We start from the raw sequence: 16,409 nt of genomic DNA, 5'->3' as shown, positions 1-16,409 counted from the left end.
CAGGAAAAAAAAGTATTGTCAAAGCTAAGAACCCAGATAACCTATATCAAGGTATCAAAAGGAAATAAGAAGTCAGTCATTTTATGTCAATTCATTGATTATCTTTTCAAATGAAAAGCTTATATACTACAAGTTTGCCATAAATCAGATCATCAGAGTGTAGAGAAGTAGAATGGTACTACTTAGGGATCAAGTGAGCACAGACACACAAGATTTGCCGTGGCCGAGTAACAGACTTTATTTCGCATTCACATCCTCCCCTCTCTATTTCTGTCGTCCGACTGTACTGTCTTCCATATTGTGTGTCCCTTTTTATCCGTGTAGGACTCCTTATCTAATTAAGGATCTTTACCAGATGTGTTTGACAGGTCAATTAATCATGTGACAGTTCTTCAAGATGGGTCATCATTTCACATGTTTCTGTCTCATCTTGTCTCCCAGGGGGGGTTGTCACCATTTCTCAGAAATTTAGATGGTCTATGGTAAACATATGGGACAAATATCTGACACATTGCGAGTTGAAATACATGTACGACACGTTACAAGAGCACGGGAGTCAACATTGCAATGTTCACTATTTGATTCAACTGCTGCGTTTGGCTTCTTTTGATGATAATGATCAGAATAACTTTATTGTAAAATCATGTCCGAAGGCTAACTGCAAACGAGGGAAAGCAAAACACTTGTATTCAACATATGTATCCTTAACGGACAAGGAAAATTAATTGTATAAATAAATTAGAAGAAAAATTACAACTATTATAAATCTCTTTCTGCTTAAGCTATTTGAAAGGTTTGGCTTCCTTTTTCCATTTAGAGGAAAATAAACTGTTGAAAGTTTTGGTAAATAAACGGGTTGGACAATTCTAGCAAGAAATAAGTATTTGTTGATCAGTGAAGTGCCAAAATTTTTAGGTAATTTAGGAGAATTATAAGAATGATTTATTTCTTTCAGAATGATATTGTGGATATGGACCTAAAACATCTTTAACAAGACTTCGCAGACCTCATATCTTCAGGAACTATTCTGATTATGCAAATGACTTCAACATTAGCATGCTTTTCATGTACACCTTTAACTAACTTACACATGTCGTAATATTGACAGTCTTAGCAATTACCACTTTAAGAGATGAATTATGGCATCTAATAAATACATGTCCCAGTGGCGCAAGCGGTAACGCAACCCCGCTGCTTCGCCATCTGGATCGAATTCCGTGGATTCCTAGGGCCCGAGTTCGATCCTAGGGGTCGACTCCAGCTCGGACATGTTGTAAGGGATTGCGTTCGTCATTTCGGATGGTGACGCAAAGCCGGCAGCCCCGTGTATGAGGGAGCTTCAGGCATTAACCTCAAACGTCAAATCTCTGCACGTAAAAGAACCCAACACACTTATCGAGAAGAATAGGGGTGACCCGGTGTGCTTGGCCAAAAACGCGAGCCGTAGCGAAGCCGCATTGCACTACCACTAGCTACTTGAAAAAGCATCATGCTTCACCTCAAATGAGGATGCCTTGAAACGAACGAAAACGAATAGACAAATCAATCTTAAAGATCATGTGAGCTTTTATCTATTAAAATTACACATAATATCAACATAGTGCGATATCATTAGTATCAAAGATTGTATATTACATGCCAAGGGATTAATAAATGTTTAATAAAGCACCACAATGATCTATCAAATACCTCATAGTTCTGAGTGCACAGGTGGAAATGAATATGAAATTCATCAAAAATGTTCCAGAAACAATACCAAAATCGAATGACACATGAACAAAAATAGAATTTATAACGATCGAAGTTCACACAATATCTAACCATATAGATATTCACAACGTTTCTAACAAATTTTAACACTTACCGGCAATAATGTATCCAAGACTGGTGCATGACGTATGGTAAAAGATTGGTGTTTGAAACCTGTTAACATTGTATACGGGAAGATATAATATCTACGGTTAAGAATGGAAATATAAAGTTCTTATAACTACTTTCATTATAAACAACCTTGATGTACGACACACATGTACAGTTGGATACATTTCATGACTGCAAAATGATATTTAAGCTTTTTTGATTACAACATTAGAAACATCAAACGAGGCTGTTGAGTTACTGGTGGTCACATGACTAAACCCCACTCTCTTATTGGTCAAACAAGCCATTTAACTTTCAAATTGATTGACAGTCTGGAACGGTCTATCGAGACATTTGAGTATGTTGCCATGGCATTTGAGTACGTGAGTTATATTCTAATGTCGTCTGTATTCTTGTTGTAATGACTTCAAATGAGTTTAGAATAATAGGATGGATATACTGCTGATTTCATACTGACATTTAATGTACTATGCCTACCATAGATCTTCTGGGTTCAAGCCGTCGACGAAAAGAAACATGTACACGGCAAGACCACCGATGACGCAAGCGTGGAATATGGACATCACACTGAAAAGGTAAAAATGGTTCTTCAACTATAAGGGAAGCACTGAATAGAAAATAATTTTGATATCCTATGAAGTACTTAATCAATGACAGTGGCAGGAAACACATTCTTCCAACTTGGTGTATCTAAAAGATTATGTAAATGGGGTGTAATGATACGAGTAAATGTTACCTGCTTTGAGTATTTTTTCCTGTATACTTGTTATTTAGAGTCAATTCCACATTACCATGTGGGTGTTTGTTGACTTTTGTTCTAACATTTTCAAAACGTTTTAAAAATCTATGTGAGATACGTAACTGTTAAGAAAAATTTCCAACATTCATTTGATATTCTAAATATTTTCTACTGTGTTCCAACATTTTAATAAAATTTCCAGCATTGAACACGTTATTTGTATTACTTTCTAAACTGTTGCAACATAGATTCATCATTTGTTTGGACATGTTACAACATTCTAAAAACATTGTGTAACTGGGTCAGTGGGCTGGGAAGAGGGCAATTCTCACATCCCTGCAAAGTATAGGGGATTATCTCTGGGTTCCATGCATAGCACCCTCCTGAAAGCAGAGCCCCTATCGCTCGATTCGTTGGCTCGCTCGCGTAGGGGCCCTGCTCTTCACTCCCGGTAGACACGGTTCTGGCCCCGTCGCCACCAAAACAGCTTCAGCCAATCTAAGGGTTTGCTAAACCTCATCTCGAGCAAAAGCGCAAAGGACGCTGGGAAGCTATTAACCAATCAGGCTACGTCTCTCATCGTCACTTTAGGTTCAGAACAAATTAACCGCCAAATTGTGCCAAATAAGGATAGCTCATTGATTATTCATGAACGACTGTCAGTAACGTCGCCAGAACCGTGTCTACTGGGGTTAAAGAGCAGGGCCCCTACGCGAGCGACCAAACGAATCGAGCGATAGGGGCTCTGCTTTCAGGAGGGTGATGCATAGACACTTCAACACATAATATTTACCAGTGTCCAGACGTGAAATCTAAAAATATACGGAGGTAGACAATAGAGCGTGATTAGAACCTAATTTTAAGGGGGCAATAATCCAAATCTACCATTTGGAAAACGATGTAAAATGTTGGAACATGTTCCAACAGTGAAACAATCACATAGATGTTTGAAAATTGTCCTTGCATTTGTGCAATTACTTTCATAATATTTCTAAAATATATAGATAAGTTCAAGCATATATGTTCAAACTTTCATTCTTAATTGTTTGAACAGTCTGGAACTATTTTGACTGAAATAGTCTTTTATCTAAAATTGTTCAAACTCATTAGCAATATTATGTGAAAACCCTCTTGGTGACATGAAATTGACTTTACTACAAACGGATCTTTCTCAAAATCATCATCACAAATTGGAATCAATCATTAACTATGTTTCACATTCTTAAAGAAAGAGATTTTCCCTTCTGTGGTTTTACGTTAATGCAAGCTTGTATATCATATCCCGTAGATAGATTTGAAACCATGACAACCTTATCTGTTGTCTTATCACCCGACTGCCAAAAATCTGGGACGTATTTACTGATTACAGAGAACAATGGCCAGCGTAGAGCGGTGTCAGAGTGGGGGGTGAAACGCATATCAATTTCCCAGGTCTCCTAATCTTAGAAGGGAAAACAACGAATATAGAATGAAAACGGTATATATAATACATTTATGATTGTCTGGTTACGACAGTCTGTTAATAGTTTTATCGCCTTCCAGCTGTACACAAACAATATGTCATCGACCAGGTATGCTTAAGGATGTCCGTAAGAGCAAACTTGTCTCACCTGTTTCTCAGTACCACCTGTTTGTTGGCAGGTAAAGTTACGAAGGCAGGCGCCATTTTCCTCAGCAATGGGTAGGAGAACCATTCAGAAATGGCCAGATGGAAGAAGAAACTTCCAACTACCGTTAAGATGTACTCAGAGTCGTAACCCATCTTGTTCAGTGGTGTAGTGTTGACGTGCTTCTATGAGTTACACAGAATCTGATAACGTTTCAAAGTCCAGCTTACTGACCTACTGTCTGCCAACATGGAGGATCAGTCCACTGTAGTATAGCCCGGGGGGGGGGAGGGCATTTTACAAATACACTACTTCCAGCACCACCACTTTTCTTCTAGATGTCATGTACCATTTGAACTACTCATTCACTGATATGATTCACCAATATGGCGGTGGATGGACGTTACATGATGACACATATGTTGCTTTTTGCTTCAAGATTACTCGTTGACAGAAACCCTCTTCTTCCAAGGAGAATACCTGAACAAAGGAAAGACAGATTACCGTGTTATTCAATATGCAGGTAGCTTGGACAGAGATGTATACAATGAAGTGAAAATTATGCAAATTGTGACTTAGTTTGCATAAGTCATGAGGAAAATCTACATTTCTTTTCTAGGTATGTTGTGACAGCTTACACCTGTTGGTTTCGAAACTAGGTCACCCCAGGGACCCAACAGCTTCATATAATGAAATGGTGATAATGCAAATCAGAATCTAATTTGCAGAATTAACGGAGGCATTTTATAAACCCAATCCGTTCAATGGTACGGCAGTTAAAAAATGCAACATAGGGACATTGATAGAAAAAAGTTATGCAAATGAAGACCTAATTCGCATAATTAATGAGAAAATATTGTAGTTCCGCATTGGTAGATTAATGGAATATCATACTTGTGGCATGTGGAAGTTATGTGACAATGAACAAAGATGAATATAAATTATGAAAATGTGGGCCTAATTTGCATAGTATTAAATTAACTACAACTCTCAACATTACAAAAATTTGACTCACAACAGCCATTACAAAACTCCTGATTAGTTCACACAATCTGAATAACATAAAAATGTAAATAGAACCACATTCCTTTGCAAAAAACACAACACCGATGTTGTAAGATAGAAGATGAATGTTATTTTATTCTGGACTGCACTTCCCTTCATACAACAAAATGAGAGAATTATCCTTTTCAATTAATATTTCTTGATCATATGGATTACATCTTCTGAGGACCTCAAAACTGATGCGAGCGTGCGAATAGAATAATGTTTGGCAAAAATGTTTTTTTTAAACTTAAGTATTATGAAATCGACGTGGTCAGGAATGATGAACAAAGCTAAACACTCATGGTATACTGAATAATAGATTCTTAATTTTTTTTCACATCTTCTTCTTTGACTTAAGCTTAGGACTTTCTTCGACATTGGCATCCGTTTTCTGAATTTTATTTTTTTATTTTTTTTTTGCATTTTGCAGCTGCTCTGTACGATGAACAGTTTGGCCGAAAACGACTTTTTTTGGAAACGGACAAAAATTGATGCTCGCGCGAAAGTCATCCATATAATCAAATCAACATGTTTATAAGCACAGACAAATTCATATTTCTCATGCAATAAGATAAACCAGGTATTACATATAAGGTCCATGCACGTACATACACAGCTGTCTTAAGAGGTGAGAAGTTGAACCTAAACACAATAGTATACATTAGTCATTGTAGATGTTGTAAGATATCACATTCTTATTTCCCTGTAATTGTATTACGTTCTTAATCAGCTGTAACGCGACCTGTAAAGAACATGTAAGAGCATAAACGTACAATAAAGGTCTTTTTTTCATTCAGACAGTCCAAAGATTGTGGTATGAACATCTTTATTCAGTCTCATTTAGAAGGTCCAACATGTCTTTGGGGATATTATTCATTTTGTCAATTTTCACTTTGAACTTCCCCGCAACTGCATGAAAGTGGTCTTTCATCCCTTTCTGTTTTTTCTTGCATTTCAGGAAAGAATTTTTCAGTTTCTTTAGTATATCTGACTGTGTGGGGCTCAGTGGTTTGGTGTTTTTCTTGGCTTTGTACTTCATGACGTCTCCCAACGTTTGAAATGCTGGACGGTCGTCAAGTACAAAGTACAGGTTTGGGTTGAGTGGAACTCTTTGCTCTTCGCATGGTTTCTTCAACACTGGTCGGCCTTGTTTTCGTCGTATCAGAGAGTCTATGCTGGAATAATCAATGCGTAACAGGGTACAGAAATTGTGATTGATGTCAAATGCGTTACTCCATGGCGACATTGGAATGTGTTTTGTTGGCAGGTCCTTTCCTGTTTTCGTTCGGCTGCAAAAGTCGTTCACCTGTTGGTTGAGTTGTCGGAAGAACTCAACCTCCTCAAAGAAGCCTGGGCCTTGTTCCTCGATCTTACGCCAGAGGGTCTAAAAACAGAGGGCAAAACTCTCAGTGAGCGGTATCACAACTAACAAAAAATGGCAACATGATCATTTGATTTTTTTCATCTTGATTAGAATTAGGAACTTATTTGCATACTTACACATTCAATATTATAAGAAACGTTTATGAGACATTGGTGATAAATGAATGAATGAATGATAATGATAAATTTTTAACATACAGTATATCACATAGACTGAAGTTAAAAACGCCATACAGGAATTGTGGCCATTAGTGCATAGTTTCAAATGAATAAATAAGACAATAATTATTAAGTGACGTCATGGAAATTAAGGTCTTTTGTATTTATTCCTTTTTCTTCTAATTTCTTCTTCCTTTCTTCTGCCTCTTGTTCTCGTTGCTTTTCTTCTCTAACGCCCTTGTTAGTGATATTACTTTACGTACAGGAGTGCCAAAGAATTCATACGAATTTTACGGAATTCATACGAGTTTTACGGAATACATACGATCCATTATGAGAAACATGAGGATTTCACGGAATACATACGATCTATTACTAAGAAACATACGAATTTTACAAAATACATTCGATCCATTACTAAAGAAACATGCGATCCTTACTAATTTGTTCGCCATCAAGCAAGCACCGAATCTAGCTTTGTCTGGTCCTCCCAGTTGGTCTAAGCCTACATTAGTCTTAATTTAGTGCAGCTTGAGATATTTAGCAGGATGGGATACGCCATTATTAAGCTCTTAAAAGCCATGATATCGTACGAAGAACTGGTTATCCCGAGTCCACCATCTTGAATTTAACCCAACAAATAGTAAGGAGCGTATGTTTCCTGGTAATGGATCGTATATGTATTCCGTAAAATTCGTCTGTTTCTGCGTAATGGATCGTATGTATTTCGTAAAACTCGTATGAATTCCGTGAAATTCGTATGTTTCTCGCAATGGACCGTATGTATTCCGTAAAATTCGTGTGAATTCCGTAAAATTCGTATGAATACTTTGGCACCCCTGGTGTACAGTATGACTTACCTGGTTGAAGTAGTCATACATGGCGTAATCTACCGAACTCCACTGACGATGAACCTCCCTCTCCGTCTCTGTAGGCTGGTAGGACTTGTACGGGTACGTCTTGCTGTTTCTAGATTGAGTTTCATACAGTATATCTCTAGTCTCCCAGCACATCAGCCTGTATAAAGTATAGAAAGAAATGGTGAATACAAGACTCTGTACTTTCTCAAAATGGTCTTGTCTTTTGTGGCGTTTGGCATTTTATATCTTTGTCATGGACTTTGTTTGGGGTTTGGGTGAGGCATAGCTCTCGAAGCTATTAAGGGATTGTCAACATCATTTTCAATATGTGTTTTAAGGCCTTGGCTGCTAAAGTTTTACCTTGTTTTTCCTTGGTATGTCATAAATACCAGAATACCTCAATGTATTTTAAACCATAATCCCCTGTTGCGCCGGAACTAAATGGCCACAAGACAGTAATCCCGACCTACTATTTAATACATGGTAATCATGTAAGAAAGAAGCTGTCAAAAGTCACCTACCTGAATTTTAGTCCATGAAAAACTTACATTGGCAGGGGTGTCTGACCTCTAATATTCAATTTAGAGCATAATTTCAACTTTTTAATCGGCAGAAATCGTACGTATTTAGTCATGTTTCTAAGAATTGACCTCTGACCCCTCTTCATAACCTGATAATCACACCGAAACACCAAACTTCTACTGCCTACAGACACCACAAACATGGATGAAAGTCTGATTTTTCAACACAATTCGAAGGTAAAAACCCTTACCTGTAAAATCCAGCTCCAAAATTCCAACAGATTCAAATGTAAAGCCCTTTTATAAATACTTTTACCAAGGGTACCAAACCTATCTCGCTAAAAGTGGGCCTTCTGCGCCTGCGCGGATTACTGGAGTGTGGTCTAATTCATAGTTCACCAAACCTACAACACATCAGCCTACATCCAAACGCATCTTACTCCGCACAATTTTGAACCGAGTTGTATTTTGTTTGGACTGAAAACTATGGATGCAACAAAAAAATGAAACCTGCCTTTTAAGCATGACCAGAGAATGATCCAGATATTCTAATATAAGGATGAGGGTGAAGTCTTGATCCAACTGTTGGATGTAGTCACGGCCACTTTCCATGTTTTCCGCTTTCTCTACTGGGTAACCCATGTCGAAAGCTTGTGCGTTTCTCGTCTTGTCCACGAGTATGTCCCCAACAATTCCACTGGTTGGGTACTTGGCCGGGTTTTGTAGGAATTCCTTGAGAGGGTTTTTTCTGTTCTTGAATGGCAGGAGACGGTCAAGTTTGTAATAGTTGAAGGACGACTTCAGATGGCTAAAAGGTTCTCGTAAGATGGCCAGGTAAGCCGTGTTGCTGGGGAATTTGCTCTCCATCCATTCCTTGTTGTACACGGTATGGTGGAATAGGACGTTGTAAACCTACATGTATGCAGTATGGAAATAGAAAATAAAGTGTTGTTTTAGATGCACACAAATAAATCCAGCCAGTAAAATTTTGGTAAATCACAGTGTAGGTGATCATGTTTAGCACACTGAAGAGCCCTTATCTTCCGCAGGTCGTGACAACAAGGTCAAGGGCAAGGTCACTTGACACACTAGACTGCGTCAAATTGCGCCGATTGCGACGTTAGTTAAAATCCTCCCACACCATAAGGTGTATAGGGCGGTGCGTATCCCCGTTTCACAGCCCTGGGCCACACTGTGGTGCAATCACTGCAGCAGGAGGCTAGTCCACTGGCAGTGGAGTGTGTTTAACTTCCATACTGTTTCATAAGTATGTACCATTTTTATAAAGTCTTTGGTATGACTCAATGCGCCTCTTGTCTAGAGGTGTCCTACCCGAAAGTTGAACTCGGGCCTTCTGGTTCCAAGTAATTTGAACCAGATGTGGTATGTGACAGAAGTGCAGACCACTACACCACAGGGACACCCCGCCGATTGCGAAAGCCATTCATAAAGTAGCGCAGACCGGCGCCGATCGGCGCAAAGTTGTCATTTAAAATTGCGACATTCTTGAAAATCTTTAAAAATCTGCAAAAATAGGCGCAAAATCTCTCTTTTTCTATCTTAATCATTGTACATTGCTTTTCAGTGGCAGCACTGCAATTCCAATAGATTCATCGTGTATCTGATTTGGATCCGAAACGGATAATGTCACATTCCGGGTGCGGCCATTGTGTTTATACAGGTCATGTACTTACCCGTGCTTATGCGTGGTACGTCATTCTGACCGAAAAGAAACATTGGCAAAAATTTACAAGGTTGGCTCAATTTCCCTGCGCAATTTGACGCTATTCAATGATATACCTGAATAAAAATACTCTTTTTACACAACCAAGAGATTTATTCCACCGACGTTTCGGTAACCATCTGTCACCTTCTTCAAGGCAAATTCTGACTGGTTCGCATAGTAATGCCGCACAGGTGTTGCCGCTTATACATAATGAGATGCAGTCCCAAACGCAAAATATTTACATATGTTCAATCACAGGAGATGACATCACTATGCGGTCCCAAACGTACAGTGAAAGAATGTGACAGATTGTACCGAAACATCGGTGGAATAAATCTATTGGTCGTGCAAAAAATAGCCTTTTTATTCAGTGACTTACCAACCTGATGAAACTATTCACGGCAATAATATACCTGCTTAACCACTATAAACTGTACTATAACTTGAATATGTTCCAATAGATCGGAGAGAGGGAGGGCGGATTTACTGTTATTACCTCATCCGGTGTGTGAACGTATTCGTTTACTCTCGGGACGTTGGGCCAGCTCAGAGTCCCCCTCCCTAGGGGGAACATCACCGTCGAGTTCTTTCTCAGAGCAAACCTGTAAAAACAACGGGATACTAGAGCAAAGAATTTGTGCTACAGATGCTTCAGGTTTCTATGTTAGTTTAGCGATTACGGGGTCTTTTTATAAATATGAATTGGTAATGAACTTTTCTTTTTATTTGAGTTGAATGTGTGATAGGTGTGTGCCGATTTGTTAGAAATAGAGAGAACGCTAGCAACCTCAAAAAACACCCCTCCCTATAAAATGGTATGGCGACCCTGTGACGTCACGATTCAAGATGGTGGCCACCCCACATGCTAACGGATCCAACAAAGGTTTTGCTACGCAAACCTGTGATTACATGATGAAGATTAGCAGCCAAAAAAACAATCGCATATTTACTCTTTCTCAAAGAATTCACATTCTCTGTCGGCTCGCTAATTGGACGGACGTGCGCGCGGCTACCCTATTACGTTTCTGTCCGGTTTTATGAATGGACAAGAAACTTACGCCAGGAATAATTACTCAAGCAACTGGATAAAGTTTTGAAACAGTCAGACGTTTCAGATAGGGATAATGTACTGCCCCCCACCCCCGGACGAACAACATTTAGTTACTGTACTAAAATCAACAGTAGCTAATTGAACTATTGACCCAAAACTTTGTCTTGAATTATTCTTCTTTAAAGACTACTTCAAGACATCTTAAATTGTCTTAATCTCATTAAAATACCTATTCAGAGTTTTGGTATAAAACCTGGTGTTCTCAGTCCTATCGTTAGTCACTGACGAAAGACAGTGGATGCTGTCTGAAACGTCTGACTGTTTCAAAACTTTATCCAGTTGTTTGAGTAATTATTTTTGGCGTATCTTACTACCTGGATGTCTAACCTTCATCAACGTGACAAGAAACTTAGTTACGAAGATTAGAAGCAATGAAAGTGCTGGATATATCGTTACCGTGCTACAATGGGCGTAGTTGTAGAAGACCCGGCCTTGTGAACCTTGATAAAGACAAAGTCCGTACGGGGTGAGCAGCCAGCGGAGTTGTTGTCCTCTTTATATGGTGTTCTATGAGTGGAACGCAAAAAGAACGTCGACTGAATGAATGAATAGATGAATGGATGAAGAATGGACAAATGATAAATGCTTGAACGAAGAATGAATGAATGAATGTATAAACTTTATTGCTCGACCATCGTACATTGTACAATGCATGGCAACAACAATACTACTGGGCTAATCTACCCTTCATTTAGAACTACAAAATACTGTCGAAGAATAGTTTCATCAGGTTGGTAAGTCACTAAATGAAAAATACTATTTTTTACACAACCAAGATACATATTCCACCGACGTTTCGGTGACCATCTGTCACCTTCTTCAAGGCAATTCTGACTGGTTCGCATAGCAATGCAGCACAGGTGTTGCTGCTTACACACATTAATGACATGCAATCCTAAACGCAAAGTATTTACATATGTACAATCACAGGGGATAACATCACTATCCTTCCCGGCCAACAACAAGAAAAAAATGTGATAGTAAAACTGGAACTTAGAAAATGAAAACAGCCGGAAGGAGTCTACAACGGAGGCTAACCACACCTTGCCTCAATACGTTGATGAAAGTTAGACATCCAGGTAGTAAGATACGCCAAAAATAATTACTCAAGCAACTGAATAAAGTTTTGAAACAGTCAGACGTTTCAGACAGCATCCACTGTCTTTCGTCAGTGACTAACGATAGGACTGAGAACACCAGGCTTTATACCAAAACTCTGAATAGGTATGTTAATGAGGTTAAGACAATTTAGGATGTATTGAAGTAGTCTTTAAAAGAAGATTAATTCAAGACAAAGTTTGTGCCAATAGTTCAATTAGCTACTGTTGATTTTAGTTTTAGTGGGCTAATGTATTGCCCACCACCCCCACCCCCGGACGATCAACATTTAGTTACTGTACTAAAATCAACAGTACCTAATCGAACTATTGCCACAAACTTTGTCTTGAATTAATCTTCTTTTAAAGACTACTTCAAGACATCCTAAATTGTCTTAACCTCATTAACATACCCATTCAGAGTTTTGGTATAAAACCTGGTGTTCTCAGATCACCGATAGATCTGCTTGGAGATCAGTCGTTTAACACAATTTTGCTTACCAGGCTTTCATGGTAATATCCAAGACGTATGATGCCAATACAGATAAACTTTCTTACCTCACAATATGTGCCTCTTTGATGTCTGTTTTCGTCATCGAATCCTCGGCAATCCTCGGCTCATATTCGGAGGGATACGATAACACCTTCCCGGTCCACCCTCCCGTAGACATGACACCCTTCCAGTCCACAGACAGGGAAAGCACCAACGTGACACAGACACAGAGACTTCCTGCCCAGAGGGCCTTAGCCGTCGTCATGTTAGAGCCTAAGTTCATACCTAACACTTATATAAACAGGGTCGCGAACAAGCAGACTTTACAGAAGCAAACAGACGAGTTTGACACATATTAGAATATACCATATATAGCAACAAGAGGGGTGGCGCTAATATAGCACATCACTGCATTGTTACTGGTGAACCTTCAATTCAACATAGGTAAAGGTGCATATAATGGACTTACATAGAGAACACATTTTCAGTTAACACTAGTATAACGTTCCTAGAATAACGACGCATAAAGGTCTCTGTTTCACTGACACCCCGCACGGATATGGTATAGTCCTGTTGTCTGCAAGCCGTCCGACCGGTTGGTATGTAAATCTTTGTGCATGTGACCAATCTGGTTTGACAAGTGAAATCAAATGCAGAAGCAGCTCTTTTTTTTAAACAAAAGATAACATCGATGATGATATGAATACAAGAGCAATCATCTTGGTAAAAATTTCATCACAGATTAACAAAGAGAGGACAGTAATCGAACAGTGAACAGTTCCCAAATCATTTTAAAATGAGGGCATGGCCATAATGATAATAATAATAACCTTTATTGTACATTCATGCCCTATCATGATGCGCATACTATTTCCGGATAACACCATACCCACTGTAAGGTCATTTGGTTCTAATAACATGGTATAAGAGCCCAAAATATATCAATATAGATATTACACAGTCATCCTGTGGTGAGTCAAAATTTAGTAAAAATAATGTATGGGTACATTATATGAATGAACTAGAAAGGAAATGTATGCGAGAGCAAATACAACATATTTCATCCATTTCTACATCCACAAAAAATTGATTTTTTCATAATCACCCAAGTCCAGAATTGAATTTTAACAAATGTTCCCTGCATACAAGAATGGACTCGTCCAGTGGCGAATGGACCAACACGTTTCATGCAACTTTCTGAATGTAAACAACTACAACCTTGCCGAAGATTTCTTCTGCAGAAGAATTTCCGAAATCTGGTAGTCCAGAAAATTTTGCATTACGCATTATCAGGAGTAAAGCCTGATGATTACTGGACTTATGGCAGTAATTTTCATTAAGTTCAATGAAATTACATAACTGTTACAGTATTATTTATATCAACCCCTATACCCAACATTCCCCACCTCATGTTGACTGGTCACTTTTCATCCTACAGTTTGATTATTTGTTATTTTTTAAATCGTTCTCAGTACTATTTGACGATTTGAAAACAAAAGCACACATTTGCATACAGCCCTTTTAACAAATCATTAACTGTTAGTGTAATAGTTCTAATCATTTTGTGCTTTACATCATGAATGTTCAATCTTGCAAAATGAAGCTTATCTTTTTAATAAAGTAATCGGAAATCATTCCGTACTGATCTTTGGAGAATACAAGACGCGATATGCCCCCTTACATATCTTGATAAACCAAAATATGTTCAACATGCACACTATGGGGGTATGGAATAAGAATGTGGTGAGAACGCCAAATTCCATTTTGAACATTTCGCCCGTCTTCATGTGCGGAATCAGTCCAAAATACATGGGGATGGTGACGATACGGCAAAGAAAGAAAACCACCAGCATGGTCACACCGTTCACTTTGTACAGCAGGGAACGACGATGGCCCAGAGTGTGTAGGATCAACCTGGATTGGAGACAAAACAATACTCTCTACAATCAAACATCCAAAAAATGTATTTTTCTCCTTTGAATATTGCGTATCAGGCATCGTGACACAAATCCTGGATACTGACTAAAGCATCACACTATATAATTGTACGCTGCCTAGTTGTTCTTGTTCCCATTTCGCTTCAGCGCTTAACATTTCACTGATGCAATGTTATGATTTTTCTTACCTCATATTAACGAAGGGGGTTGACAATTCCGTCAGATACCAGATGTTGCCGAAATACAACCCTGCACCGGCAACCTAGGAAAGAATGAATAATCATGATACATTAAATATGTACTGCAGCTGTCTACTATCAAAAAAGAATAATGTGTTGCTCGGCAAGTCAAACGACGAACTCCTTGAGAACATCCTTTTGGGGACGAAGGTGGCTTACATAATTTTCCAAGCAGAGGTTTCAGTGTGTGTGAGGGGGGGGGGGGGTAGTAGTACTTAATAGTTAATATCCAAGTATTTGTAATGCAGCGAACTGTTCACATGCACCTGGAAAACCCAACAATATTGCTGATTACATTCGTTACATTCATTTTTCAATAGCTGTTGTTTGATTTTGCTTGTGTTTTTAACATAGCATAGCAACTGGTGATGTAGATTACCACGGTAATTCAGACTGTACGTATGTCTGCAATTTTGCTGATAAAGTTCATACTATTATTAGATATTATTATTAACTTACAATGCCATTATGGCAGCTGGCGAGGGAAACAGCGTGGTGTATAACCATACCCCAGTCTCGTAGCGGAGCATACATCACCATCAGTAGACTATCTGAAGGTCAGGCAAGAAAAACAAATGTCAAAGAACAAACTTCCTAAAAATATCTAAGCTTGTAACACATATTCATGGCAGTCAGTCATCATATGCCAATTCATTGATTATCTTTGCAAAAATGAAAAGCTGCTTTACTACAAGTTTGTCTTAGCTCAGAACAATAGAGTCAACCAAGGAGATGGTTATATAGTCTATATAACCTCCTTGAGTCAACATAGCATAGCACTTGTATGCAACATGTGTATACTTAACAGAGAAGGAAAATGAAGTAAGCTATTTGTGAGGTTTGAATTCTTTTCTCTATTCAGTAGAAGATAACTGTCCAACGTGTTGGTAGATTAACGGGTTGGACAGCTTTATCAAGAAGATGATTAAGAGAAAATAACAAAATCGAGTGACACAGACAAAAATAGACTTTATGAAGATCAAAAGTAGAAATGATATCTGATCATGGAAATATTCACAACGTTTCTAACAAATTTACTAAAAAAATTACCTGCTACAATGTATCCAAAACAGATGCATGTCGTATAGTAAAAGATTGGTGTTTGAAACCTGTTGTGGGCAGGAGGATATTACATTTACAGTTAAAAATCGAAATATAGAGTTCTTAGTTCATCATTCACCTTTACGACACACCTGTACAGTTGGATATATTTATGACTGCAAAATTATATTTAAAGGGCATAAGACACCAAAATACAACATTTTCTTATTATCTGAAATAGGAGTAGTATCATTCAAGGAATATAAACGTTTAAAACAAAAACACACCCTTCTGGTGTTATCTAACATTGAACCATCAGAAACCATACCTCCATGGATCCAGCTCTTTATTCGTATCTGATCTTCTCACCCGGTGATTACATTAATTAGTGACTAATGCCCAGTCATGACGTCACAATGAACACGGCAGCCGGTTCGGAACCTTACACCACGACATTCAATTAAAGGTCACAATATCAAACAATATCTATTCTGTTTGCTTGCAAAAATAACGTTCTTTCCGAGCCGCAGTGGAAAGTTCCAAATCGGCTGCCATGTTCATTGTGACG

At 38.4% G+C, this 16,409-nt stretch overlaps 1 protein-coding gene and 1 long non-coding RNA gene across 3 annotated transcripts; both read right to left on the bottom strand.

The window, feature by feature from the left end:
- Positions 1–1,817: 1,817 nt before the first annotated feature.
- LOC136447871 (uncharacterized) lies at positions 1,818–5,868 on the bottom strand. Its single transcript, XR_010757790.1, has 3 exons — positions 4,231–5,868; positions 2,359–2,448; positions 1,818–1,923 (listed from the first exon to the last, which is right to left on the bottom strand). It is a non-coding gene; the product is annotated as an uncharacterized lncRNA (long non-coding RNA).
- Positions 5,869–6,083: 215 nt separating this feature from the next.
- On the bottom strand, positions 6,084–13,049 carry LOC136447339 (galactosylceramide sulfotransferase-like). Of its 2 annotated transcripts, XM_066446152.1 has the most exons (6): positions 12,690–13,047; positions 11,431–11,541; positions 10,420–10,525; positions 8,712–9,109; positions 7,677–7,833; positions 6,084–6,658 (listed from the first exon to the last, which is right to left on the bottom strand). In XM_066446152.1, the coding sequence occupies exons 1-6, from the start codon at positions 12,905–12,907 to the stop codon at positions 6,101–6,103; spliced, it is 1,548 nt and encodes a 515-aa protein (XP_066302249.1). In that variant the 5' UTR covers positions 12,908–13,047; the 3' UTR covers positions 6,084–6,100. The 2 variants fall into 2 exon arrangements, with proteins under 2 accessions (XP_066302249.1, XP_066302250.1); XM_066446153.1 differs by lacking the exon at positions 11,431–11,541 and having other exon boundaries at positions 12,690–13,049.
- Between the last annotated feature and the right edge of the window lie 3,360 nt (positions 13,050–16,409).

This window comes from Branchiostoma lanceolatum, chromosome 13, assembly GCF_035083965.1.
Source record: "Branchiostoma lanceolatum isolate klBraLanc5 chromosome 13, klBraLanc5.hap2, whole genome shotgun sequence".
Taxonomy (NCBI): domain Eukaryota; kingdom Metazoa; phylum Chordata; class Leptocardii; order Amphioxiformes; family Branchiostomatidae; genus Branchiostoma; species Branchiostoma lanceolatum.
Note: the sequence above shows the minus strand (reverse complement) of the source record. Positions and strands in the feature narration are given on the sequence as shown.

Bases quoted from the DNA above. Each gene is read 5' to 3' on its own strand.
- LOC136447339 (XM_066446152.1), bottom strand. From the start codon at position 12,907: ATGAACTTAGGCTCTAACATGACGACGGCTAAGGCCCTCTGGGCAGGA. The intron at 11,542-12,689 runs GTAAGAAAGTTT...TTCCACTCATAG, and splicing joins AAAGAGGCACATATTGTGAG to AACACCATATAAAGAGGACA. The intron at 7,834-8,711 runs GCAGGTTTCATT...TACTTTATACAG, and splicing joins TCTCTGGTCATGCTTAAAAG to GCTGATGTGCTGGGAGACTA.